The 18,967-nt window shown below is 47.1% G+C and overlaps 1 protein-coding gene across 1 annotated transcript; it reads left to right on the forward strand.

The window, feature by feature from the left end:
* Nucleotides 1–111: 111 nt before the first annotated feature.
* Nucleotides 112–18,241, forward strand: SUGP1 (SURP and G-patch domain containing 1). Its single transcript, XM_015886245.2, has 14 exons — nucleotides 112–165; nucleotides 304–475; nucleotides 2,045–2,148; nucleotides 2,561–2,788; nucleotides 4,235–4,358; nucleotides 4,962–5,065; nucleotides 6,378–6,501; nucleotides 8,245–8,750; nucleotides 13,371–13,477; nucleotides 14,113–14,290; nucleotides 14,550–14,656; nucleotides 15,460–15,605; nucleotides 16,900–17,029; nucleotides 17,418–18,241. Exons 1-14 carry the CDS (start codon nucleotides 129–131, stop codon nucleotides 17,442–17,444), a joined length of 2,094 nt encoding a protein of 697 aa, XP_015741731.1. The 5' UTR covers nucleotides 112–128; the 3' UTR covers nucleotides 17,445–18,241.
* Nucleotides 18,242–18,967: the final 726 nt, after the last annotated feature.

An 18,967-nucleotide genomic window follows, 5' to 3' on the forward strand; every position in this document is an offset into this window, starting at 1 on the left:
AGAGGTCGATAAACAGCGCGCAAAGCCTCTTCATGGACTACAACTCCCAGAGGTCTTTGCGGCAGCGCTGTTGCGCACGGCCTCCTCCCGGGGCTCAGCGCGGTGCATGGTGGGAAGGCAGATCCAAAATGGACCATCACCACCATCAGCACCGGGATGCGCCGGGTACGGCACGGCCTGCGCCTCAGCACCGGCCCCTATGGGGATAGAGAGCCCCCAGGCCTCGCTTCCTATAAGGGTGGCCCCATTGGAGCCATTGGGCGGTAACGGCCTCTCTACCCTCCTCCTTTCTCCCCCTCATAGGGAAGGCCAGTCGGTGGTTCGGGGTGTCGCAGTCGAAATCGGCCAAAACGACGGCGAACATCCTGCAACAAGAGGAGCTGATAGCGCAGAAAAAGAGGGAGATCGAGGCCCGGCTGGAGCAGAAGGCACGACAGAGTGCGATGGGAATCCAACGGCTGCCAATGAGCGGAGAGTGAGTGATGGGATGGGATGGGATGAGATGATGGGCTGTAATGGGCTGAGATGGGTTGTTGTGATGGGCTGAGGTGGGCTGTGATGGGTTATGGTGGGCTGAGATGGGCTGAGATGGGTTGTAATGATGAGCTGTGATGGGTTGTGATGGGCTGTTGTGATGGGTTGTGCTGATGAGCTGTGATGGACTGAGATGGGTTGTCGTGATGGGCTGTTATGATGGGCTGAGATGGGCTGTGATGGGTTGTTGTGATGGGTTGTGGTGATGGGCTGAGGTGGGTTGTGATGATGGGCTGAGGTGGGTTGTGATGATGGGCTGAGGTGGGTTGTGATGATGGGCTGAGGTGGGTTGTGATGATGGGCTGAGGTGGGTTGTGATGATCGGCTGTAATGGGTTGTGATGGACTGAGATGATGGGCTGAGATGGGCTGTGATGATGGGCTGAGATGGGCTGTGATGATGGGCTGAGATGGGCTGTAATGGGTTGAGATGGGCTGTGATGATTTGCTGTGATAGGTTGTGATGATGGGCTGAGATGAGTTGTGATGGGCTGTGATGATGGGTTGAGATGGGCTGAGGTGGGTTGTTGTGATGGGCTGAGATGATGGGCTGATATGGGTTGTGATGATGGGCTGAGATGGGCTGGTTGATGTGGGTTGTGGGATGGGGCCTTATGGGCACTTGGAGCCAATGCTGAGGGGTTGGAGCTGTTAATGTGTTAATTAAGTATTGGGAATGGCAGCAGTGTGTGCAGCAGCTCTGCCCAGTGTTGTCATATGTTGCTGTTAACAGGTGGCCGTGAGGTGCATATATGGTTTTGGTTAGAAGGGACACTTTGAGACCATCTGGTCCCACTCCCCTGCAGTGAATACCCACAGCTCCATCAGCACTCAGAGCCCCATCCAGCCTGACCCCCAGGGATGGGGGGATCCACTGCCTCTCTAGGCACCCTGTGCACTGCTTCACCACCCCTTTCTTAAAGAACTTTATCCTTCTATCCACTCTAAACCTCTTCACCTTCAGTCTGAACGTTTCCAACGCTATGATCTGATGTTTCCCTTCTCCTATCCACTCTCCACCTTTAGTTTGAACGTTTCCAATGCTATGATCCGATATTTTCCTTCTCCTCAATTGCTACTTTTTGCCCAACCTTAATTCCCAACAGTTAGTGCAGCTCCACCAGTAGCTGCTTGCCTGGAGCTCTAACAGCACAACTGTGCAAGGAGGAATCATAGAATCATAGACTCATAGAATGACCTGTGTTGGAAGGGACCTCAAGGATCATGAAGTTCCAACCTGGCAGGGCCACCAAACTTCCACAATTACTAGATCAGGTTGCCCAGGGATCCTTTGCCAGGGAATCCTGTTTTAATATGCTGGAGAGCACAGGTAGATGCTATAAGCAGCAAATGGAGTCGTTCTTGTGCTTCTGAAAGGCTGCATTCTCAAAGTTAGGTGCCAGGGATCAGTCATTTTTGAGCTTATTTTCTATCTAAAAGAAATGTTTATAAGGGGATTGGGAAAGTTGTCACTTAACAATCACCTGCTTTCTTTTCTTTCTCCTGTTTAGAGATGATGGGACTGAAAATGAAGCTTCTGTTTCCAACAAGTTTGTTAACGATGGCAGTTTCCTCCAGCAGTTTCTCAAGCTGCAGAAGGAAAAGTCAAGTACTGGTAGGTCGACCTCTGAGCAACAGGAGGCCTTCGTTCTCATGATGGTGCTGACTTTGTGTGAGCTGCCTCCATGTATATTCACTATAGAAACCTGTTACCAGTATGAGTAAGTTCTAAAGCAACGGTGACCCCTTTAGCTTTGCATTGAAGTCTTCCTTCAGGATGCAGTAGGAACATTTTGCACTTCTGTAGGTGCTGTAAAGACAAACATCTTTTCCTTTTAGCTTGGATCTCCCTTTGTAGCAGTCGCCGTAGTTTTCACTTAGTTATGAAGCTTTTGTCTTTAATTTGCTTTGAAAACAATGCCTTATTGCAGATGTTTTACTGTCTGAGTTTGTTGTTTATAACCTGCTGAGATTGAAACATTAAGAATGCACAGGAATTATTTTCCCCCCCCTCATTCTTTTCTAAGAACCTCCCCCAAGTTCTACTAATAACTCGACAAACGCTTCTGCATCAAATGTTGGGAAGAAACCTATGCTGTTTGGGAAGCGCCCTGGTCAGGTCCTGAGCAGCATGCTGCAGCAAGCGAAGAACTACTCCCATTCCAAACAGACCCCAGTCGTTAATCGCCTCAGTGTGTTTCAGTCGCCAGATGAAGATGAGGAGGAAGATTATGAGCAGTGGTTGGAAATCAAAGGTAAATGACGCTTTGTGCTGCTACGTTGTTTATTTGATGGGTCAGGTTTGCTGGTTAGGGGTAGAAATTGAATGCTAGAAGGTTGACTGGGCTTTTCCCTTGTGCTGTGGGTTGTTAGTAAGGCTTTTGTGTGCAGATTTCTGTGTAGAAAAGCTGAGGGTTGAGTGCCCTCCCACTCAGTGTTGGAGGTGGTCATTCACCATAGTTAGTCTGGATCTGTTTTACATCTAGAAAGGTTGTTTTCTCCAAGATAACGTAAAAAGCAATTGAGGAGTGGGGGGAAAAACTGCATGTATAAATGAATAGAATTACTTAGAAATCACAGAAGTGCAATCAGGTAAATTCCAAGTTCCTGCCTCTCTCTGAAGCCTCAATAGAAAAACACACCTTAGAGATCTTAACTGCTTGAAGAGGATATGAAAGCAAAGAGGAAAATTGCAGCACTTAAATAAGCAATAGGCTAAAGGAGCCAGAGGGCAGATTTGGTTAATAATGTGAATTTCACACAGACGTACTAATCAAGTATAAAATTAGATTGGTGTTGCCTAGTAAGTCACACGAAGATTTGTGTCACAATTCGTTTCATTATGTTTACAGAAACATGCCTAGCTGTTGCTGTGGGATTTATTAGAACGTAATCGTGGCAGGTCTGAACACAAGCATGAAATGTACTGCAGGAATGGGAGAAGTAGCTGCTGGCTGCAGAGGGTGAAGACAGGACATGGGCCCTTAATGCAAAAGATGTGGGTTCAAAACTAGTCTAGATCAGAGTGAACCCACCTCTGCTCCTTGACACAGTGCTCTGAGTTCAGCTCTATACCCAAAATATTGTTGTTTAGACAAATGTGTGTTTAGTTTCCATTGAATATGTCCTGTGTCAGCCCTCCAGCCACTGTTAATGGGTTCCTTGTTTGGCACAGAAGGAAATAGAGCTTTCTGGAGGCTTTGCTCTCCCCATATCTCTGATAGGATTCCCTCCAAGTGAGGGCTGGAACACAGGTATATGTGAATGGGAAGAGCTACATGCTTCAGCTGCACAAGAGATCTCTGCTGTCCTGGTACAGAACAGTGCTTTGGGAGCTGGGACTTATAACATTTACTTGCTAATGTGGTTATTCTATTCCTTCCCACCATGTGTTTTGTGTGGAGTGGAGTCATCACAACCAAATTACATTCCAATTGAAGTTGTACTCTAAACTGTTCAGGTCGCACTTTTAGGCTTTTTCTAGCACTCAGAATATTAACTTCCTAATAGGGGAGGGAAGGGGGCTGACTGTGACATAAGGATTGTGATATGTACAGCTGTGTAAGACCAGATCCCCCATTTCATCCTTTTTCTTCCCGTTCCCGTTCTACTTTTGTCTGTCGCCGTGGTTCTTAGAAGTAATGTGCCTGTTACCTGTTTGGTGTGTGAGTTGAACCCCAGTACTGACAGCCTGCTTAAAGTTTTACCCCCAGAGGATGCGGAGACTCGCCAAGTGGTGGAAAAGCTGGCTAGGTTCGTGGCTGAAGGGGGACCAGAGTTAGAGAAGGTCGCTATGGAAGACTACAAGGATAACCCAGCTTTTTCGTAAGTCAAACTCATCTACCAAAGCAGGGCACTGTGTCGTTGTAAGAGGGAGAATATCAGCCTTGTATGTGTGGTTCTCATGGGGTGTGGGGGGAGGAGGGGGTTTGGTTTAATTGTTGTTGGGTGGATTTGAGCTTTGTTACACGTCAGTGTTTTTGTTTGGGGAAAACAGAGGCAGAAAGTGACACTGTGGTGGTTGATCAGATCAACTAGGGGTATAGTGTAGGTATATATATATATATATATATATTTATACCTGGGTTGCACCTTAGGTCTGAGTCTGTCTTCTCTGCCATTGCTGTGCTGCACAGCTGAGGACAGAGGATTCCCCTGTATGTGGGAAGGACGGACTGTTATTTACTTATCTTTGTGAATTAAGACAGAACGTTTGGGTGCAGGTCCTTGGATTAGAGCTGTGTGTGTTTAAACATGCTTAAGGCATCATAACCCACGGTTTAAGTGCGTTCTGAGTAACTGATCTATCTTGTTCTTTGTAGTTCAGGCTGTTTGCATCTCTAGGGGATTGGTGTTGGTTTTATTTTTTATAGCTGTTGCTGATGCATATTTTTTGCCATATTTTTTTCCCCTTCATCTCCACTTTAGGTTTTTACATGATAAGAACAGCAGAGAATTCCTTTACTACAGAAAGAAAGTGGCAGAGATAAGGAAAGAGAATCAAAGTTCTCAGGCATCCTCTTCTCAGAAAGGTAATTAAAACCGTGATCTGACCTGAAAATGCATTGAGGAAAAAATGCTTATTCTCACATGTTCTTGTTGGATTTGTTATCAATGAGAAAGGTTTATTTGAATGTAATCTTCATTTCTGCTGCTATTTCCCTACCTGAAGCCTTTGGGACATAAACGTTTGCAAATAAGGGACTGATTTCAGGTGGGAGAGCAGCAGAAGTGGGTGATCTGCCAACAGAGACAGGTGCTGTGGGCAGTGGAACAAGGTTAACTGCATTAGGAGACCAAAATTGATATGGGTGAGATGTGGTCTGCAGGCTGGGCATTCGTCGCTTCCCTTCCAGCCTCTGTTTCAGGCCTGCTGTCAATTTCCCTTTCTGTATAAAGGAGTATTAATGCAATTTAACTGTCATGCTGATGAGTTAACAGCCCAGACAAATGGTGGCTTAACAGAATGTGGGCTGAAGAAGCTCATTACCAATATCAACTAGCTGATACTGCAGCCTGGAAGCTATAAACAGTATTATCCATACTTTACAGGTGTGCAGTATTGAAGCAAGGAAAGGTTATGACTTACCCATGACTTATAATCATGTCTTCTGCCTCCTGGTCCTGTGCCAGCACACAGCACACTGGAGTGCTGGCACTGGTACTTTGCAGGTAGTAAATTCATATAAGGCTGTCATGGCTAAGTAACCTGTTTGCCTGGTTCCTTATGAACATCAGGTATGCTTGAAATACTAAAGCTCTGAGACCTCTGTGCCTTTGGACTGAGGCTGCAGTAGTTGCCTCTTCCTCATGAGGGCTGGGACTGTTCCATGGTGAATTTCCTCTGTCCTACACCCCTCCCCAAACTGACCATCAGGTGTGTAGTGACACTGCATACACGTGGGACTGTGTGTTCCTACTTGGCTGCTTTTTCCTCCCATTTACTCCTCTGGATTTCAGTGGCAAAACCTTTAATGAGAGTTAATTGTGAGTACTGAGATGTGATATTATGCCTGACACGGGGAAGAAGGACTTCCTCTGCTGTACAGAGAAACGAGTGCCCCCCTTTGAACACAAAAGCTGGCTTGTCCCTTAATCTGCTCTCATCTAGCTGCTGGCACAGAGGATGGTGGTGTGTGAATGAGTGCTCCTCTGCTTACGAAACTGTTGTTACAACTGTAATGCAATGTCGTGTTGCTGTGATGTAAACTCTGTTTGCGTGTAATGTTCCTAAAAAATTAAACTCGACCTTTTGCCCTTATTCTGCTCTTGGGGTTCTTAGAACAGATAGGCTTTGACTGTTGCTTGTGTGAGTTGGGCCCAGTACTGACAGCCTGCTTAAAGTTTCACCCCCAGAGGATGAAGAGACAAAGAACTTTGCTGAGAAACTCGCCCGGTTCATAGCAGACGGGGGTCCTGAGGTGGAAGCTATTGCCTTGCAGAACAACCGTGAGAACCATGCTTTCAGGTAAAGGGAGAAGCCTGCTGCTGGGGGTAAGGTGGGGCCTTGGGTGCGTCCTTTTCTTTATAAAGGGATAATGGTGGACGTAAATCTGAAGTCATAAGGACAGTGCAGCTATATAGTGCTTATCCCATCGCATTCTGAAGCCTTACAATTCAAGGCATAGAGAGAGAGGAATCGATTTGCTTTCTCCAAAATTAATTTATGACTTCCACCCCTCCCACCTGCTTTCTGTTGCAATCCAGTGGTATAATCCTGACCTTTAAGCTCTTCCCTATAACTGAGTCCTGTTGTGGGCCCCCATCCACTTCTCATACTGTTGCTGTCCAATTAATTTCCTGGGTTGCTCTTTAATTCAGCATCTTTAACGTTCAGGTAGCACTCCTCCACCATTAGATCCCCCTTTGGAATATCATTTTCAGTGCATCAGATGTGAATTGTTCTCTTTGGTGCTTACTGACAGCTGCTTAATATCTCCCTTTAGTGTCATATGTGGTTCGTTTTCCTGCTCTCACAAACGACGTGGTGTGTTCTCTGGGAGCAGCGCTGTGTTCAGCAGGCCTTGTTTTGCTGCTGATATTTTGGCTTTTTATTTCTTGCCTCCTTGGCCCTCTTGGGGTCGTCTCCTTGTGTTGTGAATTGCATCCGACAGATGTGCTGATAGCTGAGCTGCTCTGTTATTTACTTGAAAACACCACTGTGGTCCCACCTGACCCAGTTCAACCCTACATCCTCTATTGGGATCCCATCAGATGGGTGTCCCATCCTGCCCTGTGCTCACTCCTGCAACAATCCCCAGCCCTATCATTCAAATGGAGGAACATGAGATTTAATTCAGTGTATTTTAGCATGTCAAGAGATCTGCTCGTGTTTGCCTGTGGCTGTTGTGCAGCAATAGATGGGGAAGGCCTGTTGTCTCTTATATCATCTTGTAGGAGCAGGCACTATCACAGGGAGATGTTAGATCAGATTTTAAACCCTCCCACTCTGAAGCAGGAAGATTGCAGAGGCATTAGAAATAGGCAAAGTTTCTGCACGAAGTGTTTAAATTGGAGGGAGCCCAAAAAGAGAGTGTTTATAATAAACAAAGTGTATTGATCAATTTTTTTGCATAGCTGCTAGACTGAGGATTGTTTGTGTTCTTCCTACAGAGACTAAGGAGTTTTATTTTACCCAAAAGGTCAGAGATGCCTATTTCTGGAAGGAGTAACAACTAAAGCAGTTTTCTTGTTGAGTATGAAGGAACAGAAGGAGGAATCGTGGTATAATTAAGCAGACTGTTAATATCTATTCAAGCTAGAAGCATAGAGGGCTGGAAGCAGTTTCTTTAGGCAGTGGTTTGGCATCCTCATTGGTAAAGCTGTGAATGTTTTCTTCTATGAGCTGAAATCCAACATGTTGTGATGCCCTTTCAGTTTTCCCAGGCGTGTTCTGGGGGAGGTCTTTGTATTCCCACAACGTGGTGTGATCCCTTTAGCACTGTGTGCTTATGTGACACTCAATAGCTGTGTTTCACCCAGGAATGGGAAGCACGCTTCCTGGTCCCAAAGACTTGCAGTTCACCTTGCAGCAGCACTCTGAACCCTGCCTTACACACACACACACACAGGGTGGTGCTGGAGAGCAGCAAGATGAGTGGCAAGGTTCCTTGTGTGAGAGCCTTGTAGGAAGGGGAAGAGCTGTGCAAACTGCTGTATCCATCCCCTGGGGATGACTGCTGGTACAGACTTATTTATTTGTTCCCCATAGGTTTTTATATGAGCCAAACAGCAAAGGCTACAAGTATTACCGACAGAAACTGGAGGAGTTCCGTAAGGCCAAAACCAGTGCTGCAAGTGCTCCTGTGCCTGCAGAACCCAGTCTGAAAAGGAAGACCAGTCCTGAGGCATCTCCATCACCCCTGTGCTTATCGGCTCTGCCATTACCTGCACCCACACCTTTGCCTTTACCCCTACCCATCCCCGTGCCCTCACCTTTGCCCTTGCCCGTTCCCTCACCCTTGCCTGTGCCCTTACCCGTCCCCACACCATTGCCCCTGCCTTTACCTGTACCCCCACCATTGCCCTCACCTTCACCATCATCCTCTTCAACACCACCTAATCAGACGGCTCCAACTACTGCTGCAACAACAACTGCAGCTGCAGCAGGCACTACTAAAAAGAAGCGGAAGAGCAGGTGGGGGCCAGAGGAAGACAAGGTTGAACTGCCCCTCCCGCAGCTCGTCCAGCAGTTGGATTCTCCCTCCCCTCTTTCAGGTTAGTGGCTCTGTGGTTTGGGTTGCATAACTGTTTGTTCCTCAGGAGTGCTTTCTGCCTTAGCTCAGCTGGCTGCGTAAACAGAAAGCCCAGCAAGTCTTTATCTCTTGTTGTAATCTCCTTGGTGGCCAGCCCCCTGTCTTTCAGCTGGGTCCAGCAGCTAGCTCTCCCTGTGTGGAAACCCAGATAAACCACTTTATCTCGCTGACACCAGGGATTGGATCTTATCGTTCTTCAGCTATCTCTAAAACCCTGCTGTGCTATAGCTCATTAGAGCCTCAGCCTCCATGCTATTTAGGGCTATTTCACTTCAGGAAGAGTCTTCAGAAAACAAATATCAAAGCTGAACTGTGCTTATTCCCCACGGTAGGATAAAACCCCTGGGCAGCGCTTCCATCTCACTCTAGCTGATCAGAAGGCTAAATAGGAATAGCTGTTCCCCAGGTGCTGGTGGGCAGAAGTGTAACTCCCAGTTCCAATTTATACCCATTTCAATTCATTTGATTACAAGTAGAAGTCGCAGCCCTCATCCAGTGCTGAGGCTGATGCCCCTGTTGCTTCACCTGCCAAGTTCACCAGGGGGTGCAGCTACGTTGGAGTGTTGGGAGGTAGTTCTTCCAGCCCAGGCACTTGCAGTGAGCTCACAGAGGTTGAACTGCTGTGGCCCATCTGTGCATGTGCAGGTAGGTGATTAGGCAGGCACTTAAAGATGCAGACAGAAACTGAGTCACTCAAGGACAACAGGTAGGTGCAGGTGTTGTAGGTGATGTCTTTTGAATCCTTTGTTTGGTTAACATGCTGTGGGGAAGAGAGGGCAAAAGGAGCAAGTGAAGATGCAGGGATAGGCAGCCAGTGTTGGCAAACAGAGAATGTTAATGGTGTGAGGCTTGAGTCATGGGAAGAGTAACAGGGAAGTCTAAACAGGAGCTTTCCCCCAAAGCAATAGCAAAATGGATGCAATGGGACAAGGTATGACTTCCTGAGCTGCAGGGTGGGATTCTCAGCACATCATCAGCCTGTAGAATGCATTGCTCCATCAAGTGGGTCTTCTGCTTAGGCTGGGTTATAGGAGATGTGATTGCTCAGCCATTAACAGCTTTGATTGTTAGGCCTGGGTGAGATGTTGGGCTGGCAATATGTGTCATTATACATTGATTCTGCAGAGGTCAGGAAGGAAGGGCTCAGTCTCCTCATCCAGCCCTTCAAATAGAGAGGAAGAAGAGTTCCTATGCAGTCTGTCCAGTGCAGAATTCTTGTCTATGCATGTCATACGTGCAGGACGAGTTACCAGTCTGGACTGCTCATTCATTTGACCTTGAATTGCTGCTTGTAGTAAGCCAGAAATCAGATACTAAAGTCTTATTCTGTGCCTCTAGAGTATCTTTTTTTTTCCTCCTTGCAGACAGTAATGAAGCTTAGATGAAGCTCTGATAGCTGGGCAGACGCTATCAAAACAAGCATCAGATTCCATCTTAATACCTCCTGCTGCAATGGGGGCCTGCAAGAGTATCCGTGTGCTCATTGCAGCACGTTTCCTGCTGAAATCTCCCCTGGCTCTTTAGCCTCCCCTTAATTAGAGTGGGACACGCCAGCTGTGTTCATGCTCACTTTCTACAGGGCTTGATGTCAAGTAGAAGAAAAGGACAGCAAACAATTTGCTAGGCATACCAAATCAAGCATTAATGCGCTGTTAATGCTCTGTAGGGGGAAGGGTTTTTTGATTTACTGCTTGAGATGGACTGATCTCTTCCTAGAATTAACAGCTTCAAGCCGACAGGTGGAGAGAATTCCAAATGCAAGTGGTTCTGTGCAAGGCAGGTTGCACAAGGTGCTCTGGTCCATAGATATCTGCATCTCAGACCTTTATCCTTAGCAGTTGTTCTGAATGTGATGGAGGACTGTTGTGATCCCTTTTCTGTCAGCTCGTAGTAATAAATCGGTATTGCAGAGTGGAGAAAAAGTAGCTCTTTTGGACAGAAACGAGGTTCCTCTTAAATGTATTGATGTCAGAGCACTTAACTGCATAGGTGCTGCAGGGACTAATGCATCTGAGAAGCTGAACAGGACTGAGGTATTGCTGTTAGTGAACTCTGAGGCTTAATGGGATGCTGCAGGCTGCTGTTAGAATATTCTGAAACCTAATGCTGGGTCGATTTGGGTCTGATTCGTTTTAATTGAGTACCATCTTCAGGCTGTAAAGCAAAAGTTCATGCACTTCTGTGCTGGGATTTCTTCTGCTCTTCTTAAAGGACCTTCGGTTCAGTTCTAACAAGCTCTTCTTTGGGCTTGTGGGAAAGGGATGAACCTTCATGTTGCCTTCTGCCAATGCTGCAGATAGACTGCACCATCAACCCTGTAGACAAAGCTGATGCCATTCAAAGGAAAAATGCCCTTTTCCCAACCCTGCTGAACGTGAGGCTGAGAGCAGCTTCTCCTTTGCATTGTGTTTGCCTGATGCCAGCCTGGCACCTATAAATCTTATTATTTTGATGTAAATGTGTCGGCTGATCTCACTAATGGATTTTTCTGTCCTCAGATGTAGACTTTGGGCGGAGCTTTGCTTTTCTAACAACTTTTCTGTATTGAGATGCTTCAGGCCAGGACTACAATAATATCCCTCGGAGCTGAATTTCTGCAGTGACTCTTTCAGCCTCATCACAGCACGAAGGCTGCAAGGTGCCACAGAGCAGGCAGACGAACCAGATGTAGCTTTAGCACAGGAAGCAGCAGTGGCAGATGCTTTCTGGGATGTGAAAGAAGATGCTACGGTCTTACCTTTCTCCTTTAAGGTGGTTATATATGCTGGCAAGCCACCAGCTCTTGGGGCCTCTGGAGCCATGCCTGGCTCTTAGCCTGAGTGTTTATGCAATTCAGAACGAAGCCAGAGAGCTGCTGACCTCTGTGAAGGGCAGAGTCTTCCTCAGTGCATTCAGAGAAAGCTTTCCCATGCCCTGAGACAGGAGGTGAATCCTTGGCGAGGGCTGATGCTGGAGTGCCTCAGTCTCACATCACATTTGGAGCCAGATTCTTATTTATAGCCAGTTGAACATGGAATGGCATATCATGTTCATTAAAACAGTCTCCAAATCTCAATGCTCTCCGAGACAGAAATCAGGCTCTTTGTCAATAACAGACAGGTTCATTTTTCTATTTGCTCTTATTTCTCAGGAGCTGGAAGTGCTTATCCCAGTGCCAGGCCCAGGGCAATGTCGCTGATTGCTTCCTGCTCTCAGGAAAGCTCTTGCAGTGTTTTACATAACTCTTCCTGCAGCGTTGACTCCCATTGCTGCCTCAGAGGCTCTCGCTGTGTGAGACAGGCTGGGTGTGCTGTTTCATGTTCTCCTTGGGAGGCTGGAGTTGAAGAAGCTGCTTCCCAATCGTGGCACGCTTGGCCAAAAGCAAGTGGGAATGGAGGGAGATAAGAGGACTCGGATCAGTTGCCCTGGGTGAGAACAAGGGAAAGGCAGAAGCCAACTCCTGGGGCTTAATTAGCATGCTGTGTAGACGTTTGGTGTCACAAACAATGATCCTATTATTATTGGGCTTCATAATTAATAGGTGATGAATAATTAATGGAGCTTCATTTAACTGTAGTCTGGACGTCCATTCGAATTGAGGCTTTTGCAGTCATTGAAAAGAAAATGCAACCTGCTTTCAAGTGTTGTTGGGAGGCTTCTTTTAATCCTTTACATATTTAAGTGCTGGGATCTCAGTTCTGAGGTGCTGTAGAGGGAGAGGGGAGCTGCTGGTTCTGTTAGAGAGATGCAGCCATGTTTGTAAGGCAGTTTCTGCTGTAAATCTCTTTCTGCAGCCCAGCAGTGTTCTTAGTGCTCTTTCTCATGGTGCAGCAGTGACATGGAGGCATCCCCGCTCCTTTCATGTATGCTTTGAACTCAGAGTTGTGTGGACGGTTTAAATCAGTGCCTTCCCTGCCTACATAATCTTAGTATCTAATTCCAGAGCTCACCTGATGCAACAGTGAGAGTCATTCCAGAGGAGGAGCTTCCAAGTGGGATGCTGCAGGAAAAGGAGGATGAATCAATGGGGCTGTCAGGCTTAGAATGTCCCTTCTTTGAAACCCAAGCAATGCTCTTCTTCAGCCTTCAGGAGCTCAGATTCCTTGGGGAATGGTACCTTCCAAAGCAGCACAATGCTCGTGTCTTCATTCTAACGTGGTCATTTGCTTTTCATTGTGAATGAAGTTGCTGTTTACATAGTAATCAGCAGACACCGAGTGCACAGGCTGGGCAATATGGTGACAGGCTCAGATCTGCGTGGGATGCAGTAGGAATAATTATCACTTCTCGCAGTGGCTGGGGTTCATAAGGAAGCCTTATGAGGGGGAATTAAGATTAAAGGATCAGTGATGTTTTCAAGCGTGCCATAGGAAATTGCCATGCAGAGTGACCTCTGTGGGTGTGAGATGTTGGTTCCCACTCTGCTAACATGATCTGTTGGCTTCCCTGCCTCTGCCTTCAAGTGGCTGCTCTGCAGTTCAGTGTCTGAATGTAACAGTCATGAAATGGGTCTGAAGCTTCACAAGGGGTCCTGGAGATTCAGCTTCACTGCTTCAACAGCTGGCTCTGATTTATGAGAGTCTTTTGCATGTGCTTCTTTCAGTTCAAGATCTCAAAGGCCTCGGCTATGAAAAAGGGAAACCAGTTGGTTTGGTGGGTGTGACGGAGCTCTCCGAAGCCCAGAAGAAACAGCTGAAGGAGCAGCAGGAGGTAATGCCCTGCTATGCTTTCCTTATTCATTTCTGTGCCTGCATCTCGTGCTGCAGCGTGGCAGCGTTAGGTGGGAGAACAGAGGGGGTAAGTCACAAATAGCAAAGAAAGTTTTCCACATAAATCTCTGGGATTTGTGCTGAATGCCTGAGAGTCATGTGGTGCTGCAGTCAGCAGAATTAGCTTAGAGGGCTTTGGGGAATACGAACTAAGCCAGCCAATTGCTGCGCTACAGAAGTAAAACCCAAAATCTATAAGGTCTGTGGTGTCTCATCTGCGGCTGGTTATGTATTGCTTTAGCAATGGGGAGGTGAGGGCATGCGTGCAAGCTGTGGTGGAGTGAGAGCAGGATTTGCTTTTGCTGCAACATGAGGATGATGTTCAAACTGTGTGGGGTTGATGGGGGGGGGTGGCAGCAGTCCTCAGTGCTGGAATCAAGATGCATCTCTCAGAGGAGCCAGCACACCTTGCTCCTGTTTGATCTGAGAAATGAGTGCATCACATCAAGCAGCTGTGCTGCCCCTTGGGATCTGTGGTTGTCATCACCTGCATGATGGGGGGCTGCACAACCCCTCTGGCTGTGCTGCCTGTGTTGTTTTGTGTCACTGAGTGCACTGTTGCATCTCTTCTTCTAGATGCAGCAGATGTATGACATGATTATGAAGCACAAGCAAGCCATGCAGGAAATGCAGATGATGTGGGAAAAGGCAATTCAGCAGCACCAGCATGGCTACGACAGTGATGAAGAAGTGGACAGTGAGCTGGGAACGTGGGAGCATCAGCTTCGACGCATGGAGATGGACAAGACACGAGGTGTGTGGGGAGCTGTCATGCAAGCACCTTGTTTGCCCTGCAGTTGAGCAGAGGCCTCCAGAGGGAGATATTAAGGTTGTGTTCTTAGCATGGCAGTCACAGCGTTGCTTGTCACTGGTCTGTGCTGTGGTTTCCCTCCTTGTTGGTGGAGGTGATAGCAGTTTGTTCCTGTGAGGTGTTATGCTTCACATAACCCACTTTTTCATCCAAGGCAAAGAATGCTGCATAACTGCTGTTTTCTCTTCTGTATCTTGCACAGAGTGGGCTGAGCAGCTGACCCAGATGGGCAGAGGGAAACATTTCATTGGAGACTTCCTTCCACCAGACGAGCTGGAGAAATTCATGGAGACATTCAAAGCTCTAAAGGTAAAGGCAGAGATTTCCTAGAGCAGTGGCAGCGCTTCAGGTTTGTCCTGCAGCAATGAGGGTGGGATCTCAGCCCTTTGTCAGAGCAGTTTGAAGTACTTCTGCCCTCACCACCCTGCAGTCCATGCTCCTGGAGGTTTTTGCTCTTTGCAGTGGTAGTAAACTAGAAAGCAAACTGTTCAGATGGTATTTGGGGGGTTAGCTGGAAATAGAGACAAACCTCTTGGGTTCCCCACTGTTTGTCTGCTGTTCCCATTTAAGACAAGTGGTGGCTGATGCCAAGCAGGGGAAATTCAAGTTTTTATCCAGACAATTGCAGCAGGTAAAAGCATAAAGCACACAAAAAGCTTATGAAAAAATACTTCATAGCTGTCGATTCTTCCTAAACTGTTGGAACTTCTTGATGCTGCCATCCTTGATAATGTTTTCTTGCAACCAGCATGGGTTCCTCTGTTCCCTGGAGATCCTGCTTTATATAGGAGCCGTATCTGAAACTCGATTCACTGAGCAACTTGAAATTCAGAAGCTGAATATGTCTCAGCTTAATCTCGCAGTATCATTCCCTGCTCCTCGCAGGTTGTTACAGGGCTTGTGTGACTGTGCAATGCTTTATCATTTACCTGTTTTCTTCTCTGTGTTTGTGCAGAAATGGAGTCCCAAGAGATTGTGCTGGTTATTAACTGTTTGCCAGAGCAGTCCTGAATTCCAGTAGCTGAAGCTGATTTTTCTCTCCTTTGACCCACAAACGTAGGTCTGTCTGTGCGCATACAAACCAAACAGCTCTACCTTTTGTCTTCCTGCAGGAAGGACGTGAACCAGATTATTCCGAGTACAAAGAGTTCAAACTGACTGTGGAAAACATAGGTTATCAAATGCTAATGAAGATGGGCTGGAAGGAAGGCGAGGGCCTTGGTTCGGATGGACAGGGGATTAAAAACCCAGTCAGCAAGTAAGCAGAGTTCTACTATTGATTTAGTCCTTTCCTCTTAGGCTGATAATTGATGCTCCTGTTCTAGCCTACTGGAAGCAGCTGCAATGAATGTGGCTGTAATTCATCACTTGCACAGAGTATGGAATCCTCTCAGCAGAGGAGGAAAATTGTTTCTGATTTCTTTGGGGTTCTCTCCCTGCCAGGACTGGATTTGTTACTGCTGTCTAAGGCAGGAGATACAATCTGAGTCCAGGAGCATTTTGTTTCCAATCTCAATTTGCCTAGTTTGCTTTTCCTGTGGTACTTGCTCTTCAGTTTGCCCCTCTATAACACAGGGATAACACCATGTATGCACCTCCTCTCTCCCAGGACTTGCCTCCACATTGATTTAAACCATCAGGAGGATCTGAAGCACTCCTGGTGTCTGCTGGCTGGTCTCTGGCATGTTATCCATACAACACATGCTCCTGGTGCACCCATCTGAGAGACATTTAGGTTCACAGCAGTGAGCGTTGTGTGTGATTGTGCAGCTCTTTATGACATAGGAGCTGACTGACTCCATCACATCTTATAGATAATAAAGCTTCAGGAGAGTTCCATCCCAAAATAAATGAACAGATCTTTTTGGATGGATCATCTGCTGGTGGCATATGCTGAGCTTCAGAAGCAGCTATTGGTGGTAGGAAATGCTCTGAATTATTTTTCAGCATTAGATCCTTTTATCAATCACAATTTGTTTACTGAGTAACACCAAGTGTCTCTACAAAGCACTTCTTTCCTTATAGCAGGAAGATCTCCTCTCTGGCAGCGTCCTTATTTGTTCAGAGGAGACTAATGATGAAAGATCACTGTGTTCAGAACAGCGAGGCTTTAAAACAGCAGAAGGAAGACACTTCTGTCTGTCACAGGGTTGAACCAGGATTGTGCTTTGCTTGGGTTTGCCATCTCAGCATTGCTGAGAAGGTGCTAATGGAGGTAGAAATGAGCTGGTGTCGCTCCTGGACTGTTCTGGAGGGATGGATGCTGAGCAGTTGCCTCCATCCATCAGCAGGGCACAAACCAGAAGCTTTGGCTGCCCAAGGTTGTCCAGGTTTGTTGTTGGGTAAGGAGGCCTGAACCACAATATTTGTGCTCCAGCTCTAAAAGGGTAAGCAAATAGATCCACAATACTTCCAACTAACAATAGCAGACATCATTTGAAAGGACAACATGGAAACAAGGCATTGATGTGCTCGGTCCTACCTGCTGCCTTCTTGGTGTGGGTGTTTCTGTTGAGCTTCCCTAAGCAGCTTTATTACATCCTTTTGAACAGGGGAACTACTGCTGTGGATGGTGCTGGCTTTGGCATTGACCGCCCTGCAGAGCTGACTAAGGAAGATGATGAATACGAGGCGTTTAGGAAACGCATGATGCTCGCCTACCGCTTCCGACCCAACCCTCTGGTAAGGCATCCCAGGACCAGAACAGACACACATAGAAATGCATTGAGGTATCTCATAAAAGAAATGGGGCTGGCTTGAGTTCTCTGTGCTACGTAGCAAGTGGAGGTGCTGCACACAAAGGAGGCAGCTGGGTTGGCTGTGAATCCATGGCTCACTTTGAATAATTGTTTCCCTGGCTGTGAATGGCTCATAAGCTTGCAGTTGCCTGTTACATCCAGCGTGCCACTGCATCTAGAGAGCTGCCTTTGTGATTTGTGATGGGGAAACCTCAGCTTTTACTGTCAGAAATGTCACGTTTCGGTGGCTTTTTCAGACAGCGAAGCTCAAAATGCTCGTTGTTCTGTGAAGGCAGCACTTCTGATTAATTCCCCTCCCTTATTCCCTGCAGAACAATCCACGGCGACCTTACTACTGAGGATGCTTATTTTGGGGGACGACGTGTTTTCAAACCAATTGTCATTTTTACTGTGAAACGTTAAGAAATCGCATTATCCTTCTCTTTTTTGCTGATATGGACAACTTCCTGAGGTCACAATGGCATCTCTCAGCCAGGAGAAAGGCTGCAAACCCACTCACAACATCATGATGGTCACTGGGATGAAGCCTGGGTGGTATTCAGAGGGGGTGAGGATGGAGATGTGTCTGTTGAGCAGCTCTAAGGATACAAATAGTTTGGGGGCTCCCTTTGGGTGTAGCTCAGCGTTGTTACTGACCGTGGATGTGTTTGTCACGTAGTGATAGATCCTTTGTTTTTTCAGATCTGCTCCTTTTTAATTGCAGAGATAAACAGGGACTGTCTGACCCCACTCTGGGGACTCCTGCTGGGTCTTTATTCCCTAACAAACTGAGTTTCTATACTGTCACGAAGCCAGAAGTACAGTCTGACCTCCAAGTGCTGTTGCACAACCGGTGCCTACTCATTTCACCTCTGCCCTCTGCAAGAGGAGGTTGGGAGCAACACGTGGAGTGTGATTGCAAGGGCTGAGGTGCACAGGGAGGGGGGGGGGTTTCATTCAGCTTCAGAGCCAACAGCCCTTAAACACTAAACACCCACAGCTTCTGAGCTGCCCTGCAAGCTGCGTGTCTGGCTATGGGTGACAAAGAACCAGACCTTCCACCACGGGTTGTCAAAGGCCATTGGGATTTTGTTGTCATAAGGAGAAACTTCATTCATTCATTCTGTAAATAAAATTAAAGCTCGTTTGTTCCTTAGTTTTAATGGCTGCCTCATTGAACGGAGCAGTTCTGCTATGGCTGCTTATGACCTGAGCTGCTTCTGGGCCCCTTGTTTATTTGTTTTTGCATTTCTTTTCCTTCCATCCAAATAGTTGGGGTACGATTCTCTTTTGTTCATTCACTTCAGGGCATCCAGCCCAGGGTTTGGCTTTCAATAAAAACAACTGAAGCTATCAAGTCAATAGGAGTTCCATGTGAGCAGGGGGGGCTGTTTGGCACTGAGCTGCCCATAGGGACCATGCACTCACTGCAGCTCATCAGCACAAGCAATGAGTGTGGGAGGTGGGGAAAGAAAGGGAATGTGGCAGGGATTAACTCAAATAGGGAAGGTCAGTGTGACATCAGTGTGACATCTAGGCTCCCTATGACATCATCTGGGCTCCCTAGTGCATTGGGAAGGAGGGTCTCCCTCCCTTTGAGGCTAAAGCAGGAGTGTCTGCATGCTGTGCTCATCCCTTCCTATTGCTATTAGTACAGAGCTGGGCTGTGTTGTCCCTTCCCAGCCCAGAGTTGAGCTCCACGTTGATCTGTGCAGCCCGCAGTGCTGACGAGGCAGTGATGTGTGATGTGTGCTGTGTCCCAGCCCAGGGCAAAGTACAGAGCAGCTTCCATCGCTCCCCACACTCAAAAGGGCAGAAGATTGACACAGTGGCACGTTTGTGAAGTCGGGCTCTGCTAAGTTCAGTGCTGCTGCTAAAGGAG

This window comes from Coturnix japonica, chromosome 16, assembly GCF_054131305.1.
Source record: "Coturnix japonica strain WE chromosome 16, WE-NBRP24, whole genome shotgun sequence".
Classification (NCBI taxonomy): Eukaryota; Metazoa; Chordata; class Aves; order Galliformes; family Phasianidae; genus Coturnix; species Coturnix japonica.